Raw genomic sequence first — 18100 nt, 5'->3', positions numbered from 1 at the left:
GGCAAGCATGGGCTGGTCAGAGAGCTGCTAGGTGTCCCTGGCGCAGGCACTGGAATGTGGGGGGACAAGCACGGGAACACCAGGGAGGTGGCAGGGCCGGTGATGCAGGGCAGGGCAGGGGGCTGGGTGGCCACGGGGAGAAGGCTGGGCTGGACCTGAAGGGTGGTGGCAGTCTGAACAGGAAGTACAGGGCCTGGCGAGATGCGGACAAAGGATGAGTCCCAGGAGAGAGTATGAGCACTCAGGCTGACCACAGGAATGCTCTTAAAGAAAATGCTTTCGCCACCAGCCACTTGTAAATGTTCCAAAAGCCCAGCCCCACTGGCTTCCGTCCTGGGAGAAAAGCCACAGGTTTTCACTTTTTCCATGCGGTGGGAGAGACTGGCCCTCTGCAGAGATGCCCTGACCTGTCCCATTAGCTGCTGCTCATCCCTGATCTCCCAGGAGAGGGACTTCCCAAGGGTGGAAGCAGGAATGGGGGGGGGGTGCCAGAGAGGCCAGGCCGGTCTAGAACTCCTCTGTCCCTCATCTGTGCAGTGAGGGCTCTGAACAGATCTTCTATCAATATTCAAAGGAGGGACAGACGGATGGGCCGGAGGCTGTGTGAATAGATGGGGGGGTGGGGTGGCTGGCTGGACGGATGGTTGGGAGAGAGGGAGGGTGGATGGGTCAGAATTTGATCCTAAGAACACGATCTTGGGAGAAACTGCAGGGTCATCCTGATTCTGAGCTCGGTCACCCAGGCTACTCCTGTGCCACCTTTCCCCTGCCTCCGTCTCCCTCATCTGGCCTGGCTTCCATGCCCCGCAGAGATGGAAAGCTCACAACTGACCCATCCCACTACTCTAAGACGGCAGCGCTTCCTTCGGAAGAGCGGATCCTCCCAGGCTTGTACCTCTGCATCCTACTCGTTCCACTGCCCCTCCAGTCACATGAGGCCCCAGGACCCTGTTCTCCAGACCAGTGCCCCCAGTTTCCTTCCAGCAGAGTTGTAACGGTGCAACTCGCAAACTGGATTCAGCCCACCGACATGTTTGGTTTGGTGAAAAGAGTTTTCCTACAAACAAACCAAACGATTGGGAAAACCTCACAAAATCTGGATGCCCTCTCTTATCTCATGTTGGAAAAGGAACCCCCCCTGCAAAAAACCTGCAGTCCTTCCTGGTAACCCTGGGCAGCCATGGAGTCACAGCTGCTGCCCTTATCCTGGAGCTGGGGCAGCCAGCCCTGTGGTTTCTGGTTCCGCTTGCACCAGTGTTTCCCTTAAAGCAGAGAACCATTTTCCTGTGTGTGAATATATATACATATATTTCTATCAAAAATAACCCCAGGGCTGCCTGGGTGGCTCAGTGGGTTAAAGCCTCTGCCTTCGGCTCAGGTCATGATCCCAGAGTCCTGGGATCGAGCCCCGCATCAGGCTCTCTGCTCAGCCGGGAGCCTGCTTCCTCCTCTCTCTTTGTCTGCCTCTCTGCCTACTTGTGATCTCTCTCTGTCAAATAAATAAATAAAATCTTAAAAAAAAAATAACCCCAGTAAAGCCTAAGTAGGCCGTGAGGTTTCCCACTGTGGATGGGAGGGTCCCTCCTGTGGCACCTTGCACAGCAAAGGGACCAGGACAAGGCGGCAGACAGAATAAATCGTGGTGCGTAAACACACACGACCTGTAGGTGGTGCTAGAAGTCAGGAAGAAAAATAAAGCCGGCAGGGAGCTGGGGGAGGAGTGGGGGCCATCCTATGAACCGGGTGTCAGGAGTGGCCTCTGAGAGGAGATATCACTTGCCACGTGAATGAAGTGAGGTGAGAGCCATGCGGACATGTAGGGAACAGCATTCTTGGGAAAGGGAACAGAAAGTGCAAAGCCCTTGGGGCAGGACGTGTGCTGGGCTGCGGCTGATCACGTAGGAACATGGGAGCCAGGGTGAGAACTTTGGACAGGACTCTGACAGAGGCAGGAGAGCCATAGGATGGGTTGGAAGGCCTAAGTGGTGGCATCTCTTGGTTTGGGGCCACATGAGCCTGCACCTCCTGTCATCCAACTCAGTCGTTCCCTTCCTATCTCAGTGACTGCAGATGGCACCAAGAAGGCCAAGTCCACCAGGCCAAGAAACAGAAGCTCCAGGCCAGGCCTCAGATCCCGAAGACAGGGATCCGTTTACATGTGATTCCCTCCACTCCCCACTCCCACATGCACCGGGTGTCACCATGGGCGTAAACAGACTCGGCTGCCCCCACACTGCGCCCACGTCCCCCAAGGGCACAGCCTCCCCGCCTTTTCTCAACCAAGGACATAGGGTGACATAGGGTGACAGGAGCCAGGAGCTGTGGGAGATGCCCTGCTGTGAACCTGCTGTGTGGTTTTAGCTGCTCCTCTCTGGGCCTCAGCCCCCCTCCCCGCAATCTCACAATGACAAGGTGGACAGCACCAGCATCACCCGCACGAATTACAGCCCTTGACGGTGCTCGCACCACTCCAGGATGACAGAAGACAGGCGCGGACCACTTATACAGCAAGGGTGTACGTGAGAGTGGGGACCCTGCCGGGCTGCCTGGGTGGCTCTGTCGGCTGGGCGACTGGCTCTTGATTTCAGCTCATCATGATCTCAGGGTCATGAGATCGAGCCCCGCATCAGGCTCCGTGCAGAGAGTGGAGTCTGCTGGAGATTCTTTCTCACCCTTCAACCTCCCCCCCGCTTGCTCTCTCTCTTTCTTAAATCGATCAATAAAATCAAATCTTTATTTTTAAAAGTGCAGGCTCTATAGCCATGACCCCAAATGATGGGACTCTGGGCAAATGTCTTAGGCTCTCTGGGCCTCAGTTTTTTCATCTGTTGAATGGGGTTTGTAAAGTTCCAGCCTCGTGGAGCTGTTGTGAGGGTGAAAAGTGTTAACACACATTGAGCCTACATGTGAGCACATACGTAGGTGTCATAAACGTACCTGTGTGCCCAGATGTGTCAGCGAAGGCCTGGCCCTTATTCTGAAATCATGTCTCTAATTTCTTTTGCAGTAGTTGAAATGGTCTTTGGTTTTTGAAATGCTGGTCAGTTACTGGGACTACCAGAAATCCACGGACTATCCTTCCAGCTCTTTCCTGTTGCCTGTGCCCATGCTCCCCGACCCCCTCAAATCCTCAGCAGGTCCTACCAAGTCCGTCTGTCCCCCAGAGCTACCACTTGTCGCCATTTCCTGGTCACCTCCAGGTCCAGACTCCTGTTCTCTCACCCAGCCAACATCAACAGCCTCCTAACACGAACCTCCTGCCTCTTCAGCCACAACCCCCACCCCCACCCCACCCAACCAAGCTTGGTCTCCGTCCGCAGCCAAAGAGAGCTTTAAAACCCAAGCCCAATCATGTCACACCCCTGCCCCAACCCCCAGTGTCACTCATCTTACTTAGAATAAATTCCAAAGCCCTTCCCCGCCTTGAGAGGCTCAGTGAGACCCTGTTTCCCAAAGGCAAGTGCTCTGACCTCTTCTGGCCCTCTGGCCAAGCACCCTCCCCACTCCACCCCTCTGCACCTGCTGACTCCTTTGCCTACAATCTCAGCAGGGGTGGGTGGGGGGTGAGGGGGTAGCACTTGTAGCCAGCCCCCAACTCTGAGGCCAGATGCTCGGAAAAGCCTCCTTTCCAGTCTGGTCAAGAGTCCCCTAGGCACTTGCGCCCCTTCTGCTGCTCTCTGCATTATTCTCTCAATTATTCCCCTCTTGGACGTATCTGTCTTTATTTACTGGTTTGTGATCTGTCTCTCCAGCTCGTGTAAGCTGAATGAGTTTCGGGGTGTTGTTTCCCCCCTGCTGTATGCCCGGAGTTTGGAATCGTGTCTGCCACTGCCGAAGGAAGGGACGTTGGATAGTGTGCTGTGTGATCTGAGTTTACAAGATCTGGTAAAAACAAAATTAAAGTCCTGGGTTGGTCTCCCAAATACTGTTCTCCTGGATGTGAAGTCCAAGGTTTGGAAGCCACGGGACAAGACGGTCTCTAAAACCTTGTTCTGCTCTTCCCTCTCCAGACCACTGGCAAGGCCCCTCTCCCTGACCCGGGTGAGCCTCCTTTTCAACTCATAGCCTGAGCCAAGTAAACTCCTGGGGTCGCAGATACAACAGGTCATCTATTGTCTTTGCGTTGCATGTCCCAAACTGCTTCCCCACCCATAAAGTCTTCATGGCTCCTATGGCCACTATCAGTGGCTGACCCAGGCCCGGGTAGCTGGGCTCCATTCCCGAGATGCGGAGCCACCCTGGCTCACCTGAGCAGGCAGCTGTAGGAGAAATCGAGGAGACCCATCTCGAGCCAGCCACCGGCCGCTTCTGAGGTGTCACCCAGCAGGACGGTGCGGAGGTTGCTATACATGGCATCCGTGAGTGCCTGGAGGTCTCTGTGGAGGAGGGTCCTAGGGCAGGGAACAGAGTGAGGGTACAGCCTCCGAAGGGGAATGTGCACACAGGCATCCCCCATCCCGAAACCTTAGGGTCCCAGGGCTTTGGTTCCTCATTGGCAATGGGGGCCTGCAGAAAATTGGCATAAATATGATATTATTATTATTATTATTATCATTGTCGATAACAATGACAGTGGCAGTTGCTTTTTATTGTGCCAAGTGCCATGATCTCATTTCATCTTTTGACAACTCTAGGGATCCCAGGTACTACCATGGCACCCAGACAGAGAAACTCAGGGACAGAGAAGAACGCAACTTTCCCGAGGTCACACAGCCAGTAAGCGATGAAGCTGGGATTGAAACCCTGGTCTGCCCGACCCCAGGGTCTGAACTCCCGACCGCGACAGTCTGTCCCTCCTCGGGACACACAAGCTCAGATAAGGAACGCACACACTTCTGGAGGAGAGAGAACTAGCCAGGGAACTCTTTCTCCTTGAGATCTGAAGTTAGGGACACCTGTTTGGGTAAAGCAACCCCCCGACCAAGGACTGCGAAGATGTGATCCTGAGTGAAGGCAGTACGAGGAATCAGGTCGCCTGAACTGGTGACCTGGTCTCACCACATGTGTCTAGGAGCCTTGCAGGGTGTGCAGCTAAAGCTGAAGCCCCTCCATACTGAGCCTCCACAGTACACGGAGCCAACACGGAGCCAAGGCTGAGGCTGTGATTAGAAGCCAACCCAAGGGAAGGTCTTGTGTCTGAGGTGAAGGCCCCTTTGGAGCATGTGCAGGCATCTAGACCAGAAAAGGTCACCCCCCCACCCCGCATCCTCCACACCGCCCCCCCACCCGCCGCCAAGCCCACAGTGTCCACTTAACATGGCAGAAAGAACATTTCACAGAGACGCCTCGCGGCAGCACCGAGAACAGGCCCAGTGCGCTGACCCAGCTCTCTGTCCCCACCTGCTGTTCGGAATCAGGGTGGACCCCTGTAGATGGAGAAAGCCACTGGGTTCTAGATTAACTCAAGAGGGGAAAGCCTCCAGAAGGGTTCCACAAACTCCCAGGAAATATAAGCTTTGGGATGTTCAAGGTGAAACGTTGCTGGAGACACGAGAGACGTGACACAGGTGAGAGAGCGTGTGAAAGGGCTTACTGCCGTGCCTTGCACACGGTAAGTGCTGGATAAATGGGAGCTAGCCTAGTGATTAACCTTGACCCACCGGTGACCCAGACCCCACACTAAGCAACAGTCTTCGACGGAGACAGTAGCTCTTAACAGACGTGGGAGCTATGCCCAGAAGACCACATGCTGGCTGATGGGGAATTCCTAGGAACACTCAGGGCAGACAGTGGAGGAAATTCACAGGAACTCTCAGCGCAGACACTGGAGGAAAGTGGAGGCCTCCCTGGGTAGGGGGGCAGAATGCAGTGAACTGGGGATTCTTATTGCCAATGGGACCTAATGGTCCCCCTAGAATGCCAGGACTGAGGATACTTGGGCTCAAAAATACTCTTAGCAGCCACCCCACAAAGCCAAGGTCAGACTGGGAATCGCCTCTCACTGAGGTTCACGTCACACTCTGGCTTTCCTCAGCTTTAGCAGTCCTGCAAAACCCATTCTAGACGCTTTTCCTAACCCCAGCACGCTATCCTTCCTGGAGACAGACCACTTCGAATCACCATCAGACTGCGTGAACTCTAGCAGACCCAGAGACTTCTTTCCTCAGTATGTCAGCTGGAGGGGACTAGGCTGGGGAGTCTGCAAACCTGAGTTCAAATCTCAGGGGTGCCATCTGCTAACGGAGGACTGTGGGGAAGTCACTTTACTTCCCTGAGTCTGTTTCCTCAACTGTAAGACAGGGATGAAAGTACCTATCTCTTGAGGCAACGGCACAGAGAGTAAAGCGTTCCTAGCGAATACCAGCATATGGCAGGCAAGTCGGCATCATGGTGCAACCCCACCCCGCACCTAGATGGTGACTGGCGTAGAGTAGGTCCTCAGATATTTGCAGACGTAATGAATGCAGAATAAATGTGCTCACATATCCTCTTGTTGACAGAATGATTCCTGTGTTTCAGGACTGGCACCACTTTCTTGCTGTGTGACCTAGGGCAAGTCACTGCTCCTCTCTGGGTCCCAGTGTCCTCGTCCAAAAAGTGGAGGCTAGAAGGGACTTACCCTCCAGCATCACTGGGAAAGCTACTGAGATCACAGAACATGGACTCAAAAACAATAATCACCCCACCCACTTCCCTTCCTTTTACAATGAGGAAACAGAGGCTCAGAGAGGGCAAGGGACTTGCTCAAAGTCACACAGTTAGGAAGTGATGGAGCTGAGATCTGAATCCAGGTCTGGCCGACCCAAACCCCGGGCTCCTCCTACTGAAATCAGACCTGCCTCCTAAAACGAATAAAGATGAAAGCAGCCTTTCTTCTGCCCAATTCTCTTGGGCTATTATTTGTTTTGTTTGTTTGTCTTCTCAGGACAGAATGCTGTTACTGGATGCCTGTTGCAGAGACGAACTCAGGCCGCACGGCACCTGGGCTACCCAGGCAGAAGCCCGTCAGGCCCTCCCCGGCCTCCCGCAGGCCCCGTCTCCAGCCACTCACGGTTTCATCTTGGCCTTTTCATCACTGGGGCTGTAATGTGGGAGCTGCACATCGAAAATCCTCTCCATGAGGAAGACAGCATAGGCGTGGAAGTCCAGCTTGCTGCGAGACTCCCACACCACTGTGTCATAGGAGTGGGGGTCCAGGAGGACAGTGACATACCTGCCCCCGACCAGCACCTGTGGGAGGTCAGCAGGGACAGAGTGAGGAGAGCCCCTATGAAGGACAGCAGCTCTCAGGGCCTGGGGCCCACCTTGTGCTAGACACTTAACACACAGTGTCCTCTCCGCCACCCCGCATGGCGACCCTATGAGGTCGGGACCACTGATGGCCTGAAACTGAGGCTTAGAGAAGGCACAGGATGAGCCCGAGATCACGCAGCTGAGACGTGGTAGAGTGAGGACAGCCACTGGCTTTTCTGCGTCACAGGTTGTGCTCTTAACCGCCTCGCTCTTAAGCACCTCCCACCATTATCTTGGTTACTGCCAGATCCCCAGCCTCCGGGAGCGAGTCTGCCCCCCAGAAGGCAGCAGATGGATGCTGTGTGCATCTTGGGTGGGCAGACGGACGGATGGATGAAGGGATGCTGTTGGGTTCAGGCTAGCGGACGTGCCAGCAGTACCTGCTTCTGCGGGAGGCTATGCTGCCCAATAAGGGAAGGAGCCATGGAGAGCTGTAAGCCTGTAATTAACAAAGGAAATGGCGTTCTTCCCTCAAACATCTGCTGGGGCGGGTCGCGGGGGGAGTGAGGGGTGCGGGTCACACAATCCTAACCACCCACTGCCTTGGCCCCTGTTTCCAAAGTGTGATCTGGGAGTCACGTTAATCAAACTCTTATAAAATACAGACCATCAGGTCATGAGATCAAGCCCCGCATTGGGCTTTGTGCTGATTCCCCCTCTCTCTCTCTGTCCCACCCCCACCCGCTAAAATAAATAAATAAATCTTTGAAATATAGGCCAATATCCAAGAAAATATGCTGTTGGACAGCTGTTGAACAGATTGGTAGATGGGTAGGTCAACAGAAGGATGTCGTCAGTGAATGTATGTTGGATGGAAAGATGAATGCAGGAGTAGCTAAAGGTTAGCTGGAAACTAAAAGTCTGAATGAATGTTGCGTACACGATGGCAGGGTCCTTGGTGGATACTGGGTAAAAGGATTGAAGGATGAATGCTGGATGGGTGGAACTTGAAAGGATGCATAGAAGGTAGATGGATGTGGTGGTTGTTTGGATGTTGAGGGGATGGATGGAGGACGGACGGATGGAGATATAAACAGATGCATACAGAGTGCACAGACATTGGATACTGGATGGATAGGTAACCAGATGTTAGGTTAATAGTGGCAGATGGGCGGGAAGATGGGTAGATAAATGGAAGTTGGTAGAAACTGAACATATGGAGGTTCAGTCAATTAACTGCCTGATTCTTGATCTTAGCTCAGGTCTTGATCTCACAGTTGTAAGTTCAAACCCTGCATTAGGCTCACCCAAAAAAAGATACTGAATGTATAGATAAAAACTGGATAGACGTTAGGTACATGAATGGAGGGATGCTAGATCCATTTGGGTAGACAGATGAAAGGTTGGGTGATGGATAAATGGATGGATAGACAGATGTTCGATAGATATATGGAAAGATGGGTGAGTGGACAGAGGTTTGATGGAAACGGAGAACAGGAATGAGGGTTCAGTGGATAGTCGGATGGAAAGATCCGCTTATATCCTGAGTAGACAGGAGGATGGACAAATGTTGGCTGGATGGATGGTTGTTGGATAGATGGAAGCTGGGTGGGTGGACAGGGGTTGGCTGGATGGACATACAAGAACTGGACATCGAATGACTTCATGACGGGAAGATGCTCAAGGGACAATGAAGGAACGGATGTTGGGTAAGTGCCGGCTGTACAGTCGGATGGAAAAATGGAGAGAAAGTTGGTAGGACCAGTGGATCGGTGGGTTAGTGTATGGAAGGATGTAGAAGGAATCTGCCAACACCAGGTATGGCCAGCCCAGCTGCTCATCTCCTTCCCTTCCTGCCCCTAGAGGCACCGGCGGCACTTACAGTAAAGATATCACCATGCTTCTTCTTCATCCTAGCGAGGAAGCTGGCAGCATCTTTTCCAAACTCCAACGCATGGCCCAACCAAGGGATACTGCCCAGGTCCAGGGGAGGCTCGCCAGGTCGCCTGCAGAAGCCACAGTACTTATCACCATTTGATTAAGCAGGGAAGAAGACAAAAAGAGTGGGGCATGGGGTGTGATTTTTAAGTAGACTGGGCAGAGCAGGCTTCCCTGAAATATTTGAGAAAGACCTGAAGGCGGTGAGGGAAGGAGCCACATAGATATCTGGAAGAAGAGCCTTCCAGACAGAAGAAGCAAGTGCAAAGGCCCCGAGGCTCCATCATGCCTGGTGTGTTCCTAGAACAATAAGTAGGCCAATGTGGCTGGATTGGAGGGAGCAAGGGGAAACAGCAGAAGCTGAGGCCAGATTGGTAACGGATGCCAGACCATGCAGGGGTCTGGATGTACCTGTCAGGACTTTAGCCTCTCCTCTGAGTGAGGTGGGAGCCCTGGGAGTCTCGAGTAGCAAAGGGACATGATTTGACTTGGGCTTTTTTTTTTTTTTCCCCAGAATCCCTTTGGCTGCTGAGTAGAAGGGGGGGACCAAGAGCAAAAGCTGGGTGACCAGCAGACCTTGGTACATGTTAGGGAGTCCAATCACTTCCCTGTGGGTGCGAGAGCTTTCTAGAACTCAGTAGTACAAAGACCCAGAGCTCTCTGCCTGAGCCAGCCTGGACAGGGCTTTGTTCACCTCATACTCCCTGTCATGCCCACAGGGAAAGGTGGAGACTGGAGAGCATGGTGGGAGTGGCAGAAGGTAGTGGAAGGACTGGCCCGATCACTGACCCCCGGCTGGCCCACCATCCTCTGGGGGAGGGGCTGTTAGCTAGGGAGAGCTACGACACCACCATGACTGACCCAGACTGGAAGGAGCGTTCTCATCTTAGAATTATCAGGGCCACAGGGACGCAGAGAGCTCCCGGTCTGCTGAATGACTGAGTCATCCCATCTCCGGTCACTGCGGAGTCATTAACTCGCTCAGCAAATACTAACTAGGGAGCAGGTGCTGCTCTGCGTGCTGGAGATACAGCCACGGACGGAGAGGCGAGGAGCCTGACTTCACGGCGCTTCCATACTTTCATAAGGGGAGGCAGACAAAAAGAAAAAAAAAAAGCAAACTCATTTCAGGGAGTGGGAAGTGTGATAAGATAAAGGAGATAGAATTCAACAGTAAAAAGACAAAGAGCCACCATGGGTGGCTCCGTCAGGTGTCCCACTCTTGATTTAGGCTCAGGTCGTGATCTCAGGGTCATGAGATTGAGCCCTGCGTCAGGCTCCACACTGGGCATGGAGTCTGCTTGGGATTTTTTCTCTCCCTCTCCCTCTCCCCCAGCTCCCTCTCACGCTCTCTGAAAAAAAAAAAAAGACAACCCAATTTTAAAATGCACAGAGGATCTGAATGGACAGTCCAGTCCCCCACAGAAGAGGTACGATCGGCCAGCCAGCACACGAAAAGATGCTCAACGTCCTGAGGAACGGGGGAAATGCAAAACCACAGAGTGGGTCCCCTTCACGCCCAGGTGGCTGCAATCCAAGGAAAAACGAGGAAAGTAACCACGGGCGAGGACAGGGAGAAATGGGGACCCTCCCCTATTTCCGGTGGGACGTAAAATGGGGCGGCTGTTTCGGAAACTCGCCTGGCAGGTCCTCGAAAGGTTAAACAGAGTTACTGTACGAGTACACCCCAAGGAGCTGAAAACGGAAGCTCAGGAACAACCTCTGACGCTAGCATTCACGGGCGCATCCTGCACAGCCGCCAAAAGAGGGAGCCAGCGCGGGAGTCCCATCAGCTGATGAACGGAGAGACCAAATACAGGTGCCCGGGCCATGGACGGGTCCTCAGCCACAAAGAGGAACAAAAGTACTGATTCACACCACAGTGTGCAAGAACCTCCAAGCCACCGCGCTAAGTGAAAGGAACCAGACACCAAAGGTCACGTACCGTATGATCTATTTCCATGGAATGTCCAGAAAAGTCACCTCCATAGAGATGGAAAGGAGATTAGTGGTTGCTGGGGGTGGAGGGGAGGGGAGAATGCGGAGTGAGTGCTAATGGGGATAGAATTTCTTTCAGGGATGACAAAAAATATCCTGGAGTTAGGCGGTGGTGATCATGGCACAACCTTGTGGCTGTTCTAAAACCCACTGAGCTGTATACTTGAAAAGGCTGAATGGTAGAGTATGCAAATTATAGGTCCTTAAGAAAGTAGGGTGATAGAACACAGTGAGGGGGACTGGTTTAGAGAAGGAGTCCGGGAAGGCCTCCCCACGGAGGTGCCACGTGAGCAAAGACCAGCAGGATGAGAAGGGAGTGCAGTGGAAGAGTGGGGAGAAGAGGCTTTCAGGCAGTGGGAATAGCAAGTGCAAAGGCCCTGGGGTGGGAGCATGCCTGTGAGGTTTTCAAGGCAGCAGGAGCTGGTGTAGCTGCAATGGAGAGTGTGGGGGTGAGAGGCAGGACATGACCCATGGCCAGGGTCAGGCTTCCACGCAGGGTGCCATAGGGAGCCCCCAGAGGTTTGGAAGTGGGAGCTGGGAAGTGATGAAGTTATGCTTGTAAAAAGGCTCAACACAGGAGCGCCTGGGTGGCTCAGTTGGTTAAGCGGTTGCCTTCAGCTCAGGTCATGATCCCAGGGTCCTGGGATCGAGTCCCACATCGGGTTCCTGCTTCTCCCTATTCCTCTGCCTGCTGCTCTGCCTACTTGTACTCTCTATCTCTCTGTCAAATAAATAAAACCTTAAAAAAAAAAAAAAAGTCTCAACACAGAGACTACTGTGATCAGCCAGGGGAGCAACAATGGAAGTGGAGGAGAGTCTAGCATCTGGTTCCCCTACGTCCAGGACAGGGTGGGGGGGCTTTTCTTCCCCCAAGACACCTTTGGGGGTAGGGGCAGGGCTAGAGCTTCCTTTCCTTGCTCTTTGTCCAGGCTGCTGCCCGAACTCCCCCACAAGCCAGGTGTTATTTCTGGCAACTTCCATTGTCCCCCCAGAAAAGTCCCAAGGAGGCTCAGACAAAGGCAGGAAGCTGGGAGCCCAGGCGTCTGACTCCTGATGTGGTCACTGGCTCTCGGAGGCTGGGCCCTGAAACCAGCTCCGGCCCAGGCCACATTCCAGGGTGACTCAGCCGTCAGCTAGCAGGGATGAAGGAGGCTCTATTTTGGGGTCTGCGGTCTCTAGCCTCACCCACTAACACTCTCACTATTTTGAGGCACTGCCGGGCCCTGGGGAGTGCTGGACCTTCTCATCCCCAGCTCCTGCCCACACCGCCCGCCCTTCCTGTTTCAGATTCCGGGACACCTTCTCTAACCACCACCACCCCCCTCTCGCCCCAGCTTTCATTCCCATAACATGGGTTCCTCCCAAACTGCCCACTCCTCACTCACAGACTCCATCGCCACCTGTCCCATCTCTCTCCCTCTCAACGCTCTGCAAATAAGGGGAGGGAGTTAAGGATGCGTATCACCCCCGCTTTGTGCCCTGAAGTATTACACCTGCATGGGACCGACGTTCCACCAAGGTAGACACCTGTCGTCGACCCCGACACTTACACCAGCGCCTGGCACAGAGCAGGTGTCTAATACCTATGTGTCAGATGCGTGATTCATGTATACAGTTGGTGCTCAAAGAGCAGCACCTGCCCCCCAGAGTTGCTGAGGGTGTCAAGGGACTCCGGATTGCCCAGAGCAGAGGCTGCGTCACTCCGCTGTGCCATGTGGGTAGACTTCCTCTCTATCCAGTAGCGTGCCTCCATGCAGAGGCTTGGGCTCTGGGATGATTTCCTTGGGGCAGGGGGCAGCGGGGGACTGGTTTCTGCCACCTGAGCTTCCACTTAAAGTGCTGGACCCATCCTTTCCCAGGACTCATGCACAAGCTGTCTGCCATTAACACCCGTTGGCTTCCCACCTCCTGCCCCTTGCCTCCCATTGTGTAGAGAAAGCATGTGGCCATTTTGCTCTAGTTTTTGTCTTCCCGTTTTTGTAACCGATACAGAAGGTTCAGAGAATTCTCAACAAAGTAAGGAACAGTCAGAGCAAGGAGAGTGATAGAACAGATGGGCAAGAGAGGCAACAAGGAGTGGTGGAGACTGTGGCGAGGCTGGGAGGGGGCTCTTCTCTGAGCCCCCCTCAGGTGCTGCTCTACTGTCCCATTTTTCATGAGAAGCTGGAAATGGGGAATTTTGTGTGTGGAAACCCCCCAATTTTCTCCTCTTGCTCTCTGTGTGGCACACAGCAGCCCCTCGTTGGTGCTGAATCTGGCCACAGACCTCCGTTTGGCGGCCTCTGATTAGTGCATGTTGGAATAAGATAGACCTAATTGTACCTAGAAATTTCGTATCCTTCAAAGGCCCAGATCCTGGGCCACCAGGGGACCCTCACCTAATGCTAGGGTGCCCTCTGGTGCCAGGGAAGAGGGGTCTCCCACCCGGAGACCTCTTCCAATACGGCTAGAGGAAGCAGCAGACACATGCGCCCAGAGAGCAAGAGAGGGCAATGTACTCTGCCCGCAAAGTGGCTAAGGCACGAGTGACAGCTCCGTGAGCCACCTCAGGGTACAGATGGAGAAACCAAGGCCCAAAAGGAAAGCAGGAAGAAGGTTTCTGACACCTGTGTGCAGATCATGAGCCCCAGAGGGCACAGAAATCAGACTCCTAATTACCGACCCAAGGCCTCCTGATTCCGGCTCACAACCTGTCCCAGCAGAAGACAGTCACAGTCACCGAGCTGGGTTTTAATATCCTTGCCGTCACTGCAGAAGTCTGGACCGGAGACTAGAGGATATTAAGAATTTCTATATTCTCAGGCAGAATAATAGAACCGTGGTTGTTTTTGATGCGCATTCTGAAATATTCCCTGGGGAGATACTATACCATCTGTAAATTTTTTTTGTAAAAATGCTGTCAGATCAAAAGGGGATCCGTACGTGGGGGTTCTTATGCTATTATTTTTCTGGATAGTTGAGATTTTTGATAATTACAAATTTTAACTTAAAAAGCAAACGAGAGGTAAAGACAGCTGCTAATCGACGGAAGTCGTTCTTCTTTTCCTTTTTACTGAGAAAAGCATGAATTTGTGGAACGAGCTAGATGTGGGATAGAATTCCTGTGTGGCCCCGAGGAAGTCAGCGAGCCCTTGCAGGCCTCAGCCATAGCGCAGGGTGACGAGCCGCACCTCGAGGGTCAACGAGCAGAAGGGACGCGTTGAGCTTTCCCTGTTTGGCTCACACTGGCTCACTGTCTACACAGCATTAGGGTCAGACGCCTCTTTTGCAACACTTATTTGTCCCTCCTTAAGAACCTTCTGGTTACAGCCACATCTTACCATCTTAACATCAGAGTGTGCAGATTACAAAGAAACTGTGTTCAGATTACAAATAAACTGTGTGGGGAGCATAGAAATTTGTTTTTCCGGGTAATTAAAAATTCTTACAGCCCAGATTTGAAAACCAGGCAGACCCTGGACAAGTAGCTTAGCCTCCCTGAGCCTCAGTGCCCTCCTCTGTACAATGGAAGGAACAAGAGTGCCTCCTACTGAGCTGGGAGAAGAAAAGGAGATGGAGACCTGAACTGTGAAGTCCCCGTGGGATCTCCCCAGGGTCCACCCAGCTGCGCCGGAGCTGTCCGTGACCCCCACACCTACACTTCTCCCCAGTACCCACTTGCTAGCCCTCCTAAGCCACCAGGTATAAAAATCAACAACACACCCTCAAAGATAAATTTGCTCTCTGAATTAGAGCAAGAATTTTCTCAAACAACGTTTAGCTGGCATTTTTTCTAACCCAGCAATTCCACTCTCTCCTAGTCCCATTATCCTCCCCATTTTAAAGATTGGGAAACTAAGGCAGAGAGAAGTCACTCAGGTTGTTCTTACTCCTCGAGGCTGAATTTCCATAGGCTGAGCACCCAGGGACTCTGCCTCCCAGAATCCATGGGGTTTACGGCTGCCCCATTTACCCCGGAGTAGAGCCCAGAGGAGTGGGTCTCACAGGGAGACCACAGCACTTTGTCCAAAACAGCAAAAATGCTGGAGACAACCTAAGAGTCCATCAATGGGGACAGGAATAAAAAGGAAAAAAAGAAGCCTTCCATTTATTCCTACTATGGAATACTACACAGGCAATCAAAAGAATGAGTCAGATTTCCATGTAGCAATAGGGACAGATATCAAAACTAAAATCTGGAGGAAAAAAAAAAAGCAAATGCACAGACTGAAAACACCTCCAGAGTTTCCAAAAAGCCTGACCACTTCCGAAGAATAATTCGTTTTTTCATAGAAAAAATTACGTTTTGCCTTTTTCCTTTTTCCCTCATTTATTTTTTCAGGCAAATGAATGAATACATAGTTTTAAATCTAACCTGAAGGTTAGAAGGAAAATATCATGAGTTTATTGTTTGGAAATTTAACATACAGTGTTTAAAAATTAAAAGTTCCCAGAAATGTTCTGGAATTTTCAGGCACTCTCATTTCACGCTCACACACACACTGCCCTGTATTACCTACAGCCCTGTGGAAGAGGTATAATTACAGAAGTGTGGTACTCTGAACTGGATCCTGGCACAGGAGGACATGATGGAAAAACTGACGAAATTCAAAGTAAGTCTGGAGTTTGCTTGATCTTAACGGACCAGTCTTGGTTTTTAGTTTTGACGAACTTACCATCATCGATGTAAAGTGTTAACAATGGCGGAAACTGTATGAGAGTTGGGGCACTCTTTCTACAACCTTGGCAACTTTTCTGTAAATATAAAACCAGTCTAAAATAAAAAGCGTACTAAAAAAAAAATCTGGAAGTTTCCCCGCCAGCCCTGCTCTCAGACAGCCCTATGAGGGAGCCCTGATCAACAAAAGAAGTCTGGAATTGCCAGAAAGGAAGGGAAGGGCTTCAGTCCTATCTATAACAGCACAAATACTCAAGTCAAATGTACTCAGCTATTCCACGGGCGATCCAAATCAATTTTTAAAATATTTTATAAAAGTAACACCTACTGCCATGTCCCTGATTTGAGATGTATGAGATTTGAATATCCTAAATAGCAGAGCCGGACAATCTCTGGGATGAGAAAGCTCTTAAGTTTGGTCCCTGGTCTACCCTGTCAGGCTGTGGGGTCTCAGGACCCCTTTCTGGGTCCGAGCGTACCGAGCTCCCTCGTCCAGGAGGGGTATCCCATGGAAAATGGTTCCAGAGCCGGTAAGAGGGCATCCTTCAGGGCCTCTGCCTTCCCCAGCCTCAACTCTCGCATCTGTGCAATGGGGCGAGGAGCAAGGCTACCCGACAGAGGCTGGAGACTGGCTCCAACAGGGGGACCCAGGCAGAGGTTGAGGAGCAGGAGGGGGCTTCTCGCTCCCGGAGCCGCTCGAGCCCGTCCACGCACCCACTCCCCACCCGGAGACCCCGGGCTCTCTCCCGCGAAAGCCCCGCGCAGGTGCCGGCCGAGCGCTGCGCACCGGGAGCCTTCGGACGGGTCCCCCACCCCGTCCCCTACTTCCCGCGCCTCCTCTCCGCGGGGAGCCTCTCGCGGCGGCGGCCCCGCCGGGCGTCCTCCCCGGGAGTGGGGCGGCGGACCCGCCCCGAGCCCCTTCGCCCCTCGCGGGAGGCTCCGCCGGGGGAGCGGGGTCGGCGGGCCGGCGCGGCTCGGGACCCCACGAAGGCGCCCCTTTGTCCGGGCGGCGGGGCGGGCGGGGCCACTCACCGCGTGCGCCGGCGGCTCAGCAGCAGCAGCAGCAGCAGCGCGGCCAGGAGCCCGAGGAGCAGGGCCCAGGACATGGCGGGGCGGCGGGCCGGCGGGCGAGGTGCGGCGGCGCGCGGGCTCCGGGGCGCTCAGGTGCCTCTCGGCCCAGCCGCCCTCTTTCCCCGCGCGCCGGCAGCTGTAGGGCAGGGGGCGGGCCCGCCGACGGCGCCGGGGTCCCGGGGGGGCGGGGCGCCCTCAGGGAGCCCCTCCCCCAGCTCGGCGGCGCGGACCCCTGCCAGGGCCCGGAAAGGGGGGTGGAAAATGTGGGGTGGAGCGGGGGTGGGGGGCAGCTGGGGGGCGGGGGGGGCGGTATGGACGAGGTGGGACAGGAAGGGTGATGCAGGTAAGAGGAGGAGGAGATGGACTATGGGGAAACCCAGGGCGATGGGGAGAGGGAAGGGGGTATGAGGGTGGGAGGTGATGCGGGGACACGGGTAGAGGCGGTGAGCGGTGTGGCAGAGGCCCACAGTCTACCTACAGCCTCCTCCTCCCATCCTCACCCCCGACCTGGAGTTCTCTAGCCTGTTTGGACTAGGTGGGGTCGGCGGGATTACAGGGCGCTGTTACCTTCAATAGCTACAGTGAACCGGGCCACAACAGCTGCCCCGGATTAGCTCTGAGTCACCGAGTCCTCCCCTGCTGCAGGAGACCGGGTAAGGCACCCAGACCTGTACTGGAGCACAGGAGGGGCTCAGTGATGGAAGGTGCCAAGTTTCCAGGCCTTGTGACTCTGCAAGAGACCACCCCTGGGTGCTAGGAGGAACACCCCGCTCCCTCCCGCCCCCGCGCTCACCGCTCACTCCTCAAATGATTTACACCCGCTCTGAGGCCAGCTCCTGGTCGGAACAGACATGTCGAAGTTGTGAGAAATTAATGTGAACTTGTCAGTGAAAAGAGGTTGCAAACAACCGTGCTTGGCACAGGTGACGGTGGTGAGTCAGTGGGCGGAGGTCTGATTCTAATCCCATGTCTGTTTCTTACTGCTTGGGTGCCTTTTTTTTTTTTTTAAGATTTATTTATTTATTAGAGAGGGGGGTGGACAGAGAGCAAAAGAGAGAATCGCAAGCTGACTCCGTGATGATCGTGAGTGATCTCTGGATGCTGGGTTTGACCTCCCCACGGATAAGGTCCTGACTCATGAGATCACGGCCTGAGATGAAAGCAAAAGCCAGAGGTTTATCGGACTGAGCCCCCAGGCACCCCTGCTGGTGCCTTCAGGCAGGTTTCCTTTCTGTCTTTCCAGTAGCCCCCTGGAGGAGCTGT

The 18100-nt window shown here is 53.6% G+C and overlaps 1 protein-coding gene across 5 annotated transcripts in view; it reads right to left on the bottom strand.

Annotated features, from left to right (window-relative positions):
- The window catches only part of PTGIS (prostaglandin I2 synthase), a 41211-nt gene extending 23478 nt beyond the window's left edge, over positions 1-17733 (bottom strand). The window contains exons 1-5 of one of the 5 annotated variants that reach the window (XM_045082101.1): positions 17631-17733; positions 17405-17505; positions 9056-9179; positions 6992-7170; positions 4248-4391 (exon numbers count right to left, since the gene is read on the bottom strand). In XM_045082101.1, coding sequence (XP_044938036.1) covers positions 4248-4391; positions 6992-7170; positions 9056-9085 — 353 coding nt within the window. In that variant the 5' untranslated portion in view covers positions 9086-9179; positions 17405-17505; positions 17631-17733. Of the gene's footprint in view, positions 1-4247; positions 4392-6991; positions 7171-9055; positions 9180-9972; positions 10112-16798; positions 17018-17404; positions 17511-17630 lie in introns of those variants that run through there. The other 4 variants (XM_045082102.1, XM_004746768.3, XM_045082100.1 and 1 more) reach the window with 4 other exon arrangements.
- Between the last annotated feature and the right edge of the window lie 367 nt (positions 17734-18100).

This window comes from Mustela putorius, unplaced genomic scaffold (assembly GCF_011764305.1).
Source record: "Mustela putorius furo isolate JIRA1106 unplaced genomic scaffold, ASM1176430v1.1 tig00000592_pilon_pilon_pilon, whole genome shotgun sequence".
NCBI classification, from domain to species: Eukaryota; Metazoa; Chordata; class Mammalia; order Carnivora; family Mustelidae; genus Mustela; species Mustela putorius.
This window is presented reverse-complemented; position numbering and strand designations above follow the sequence as displayed.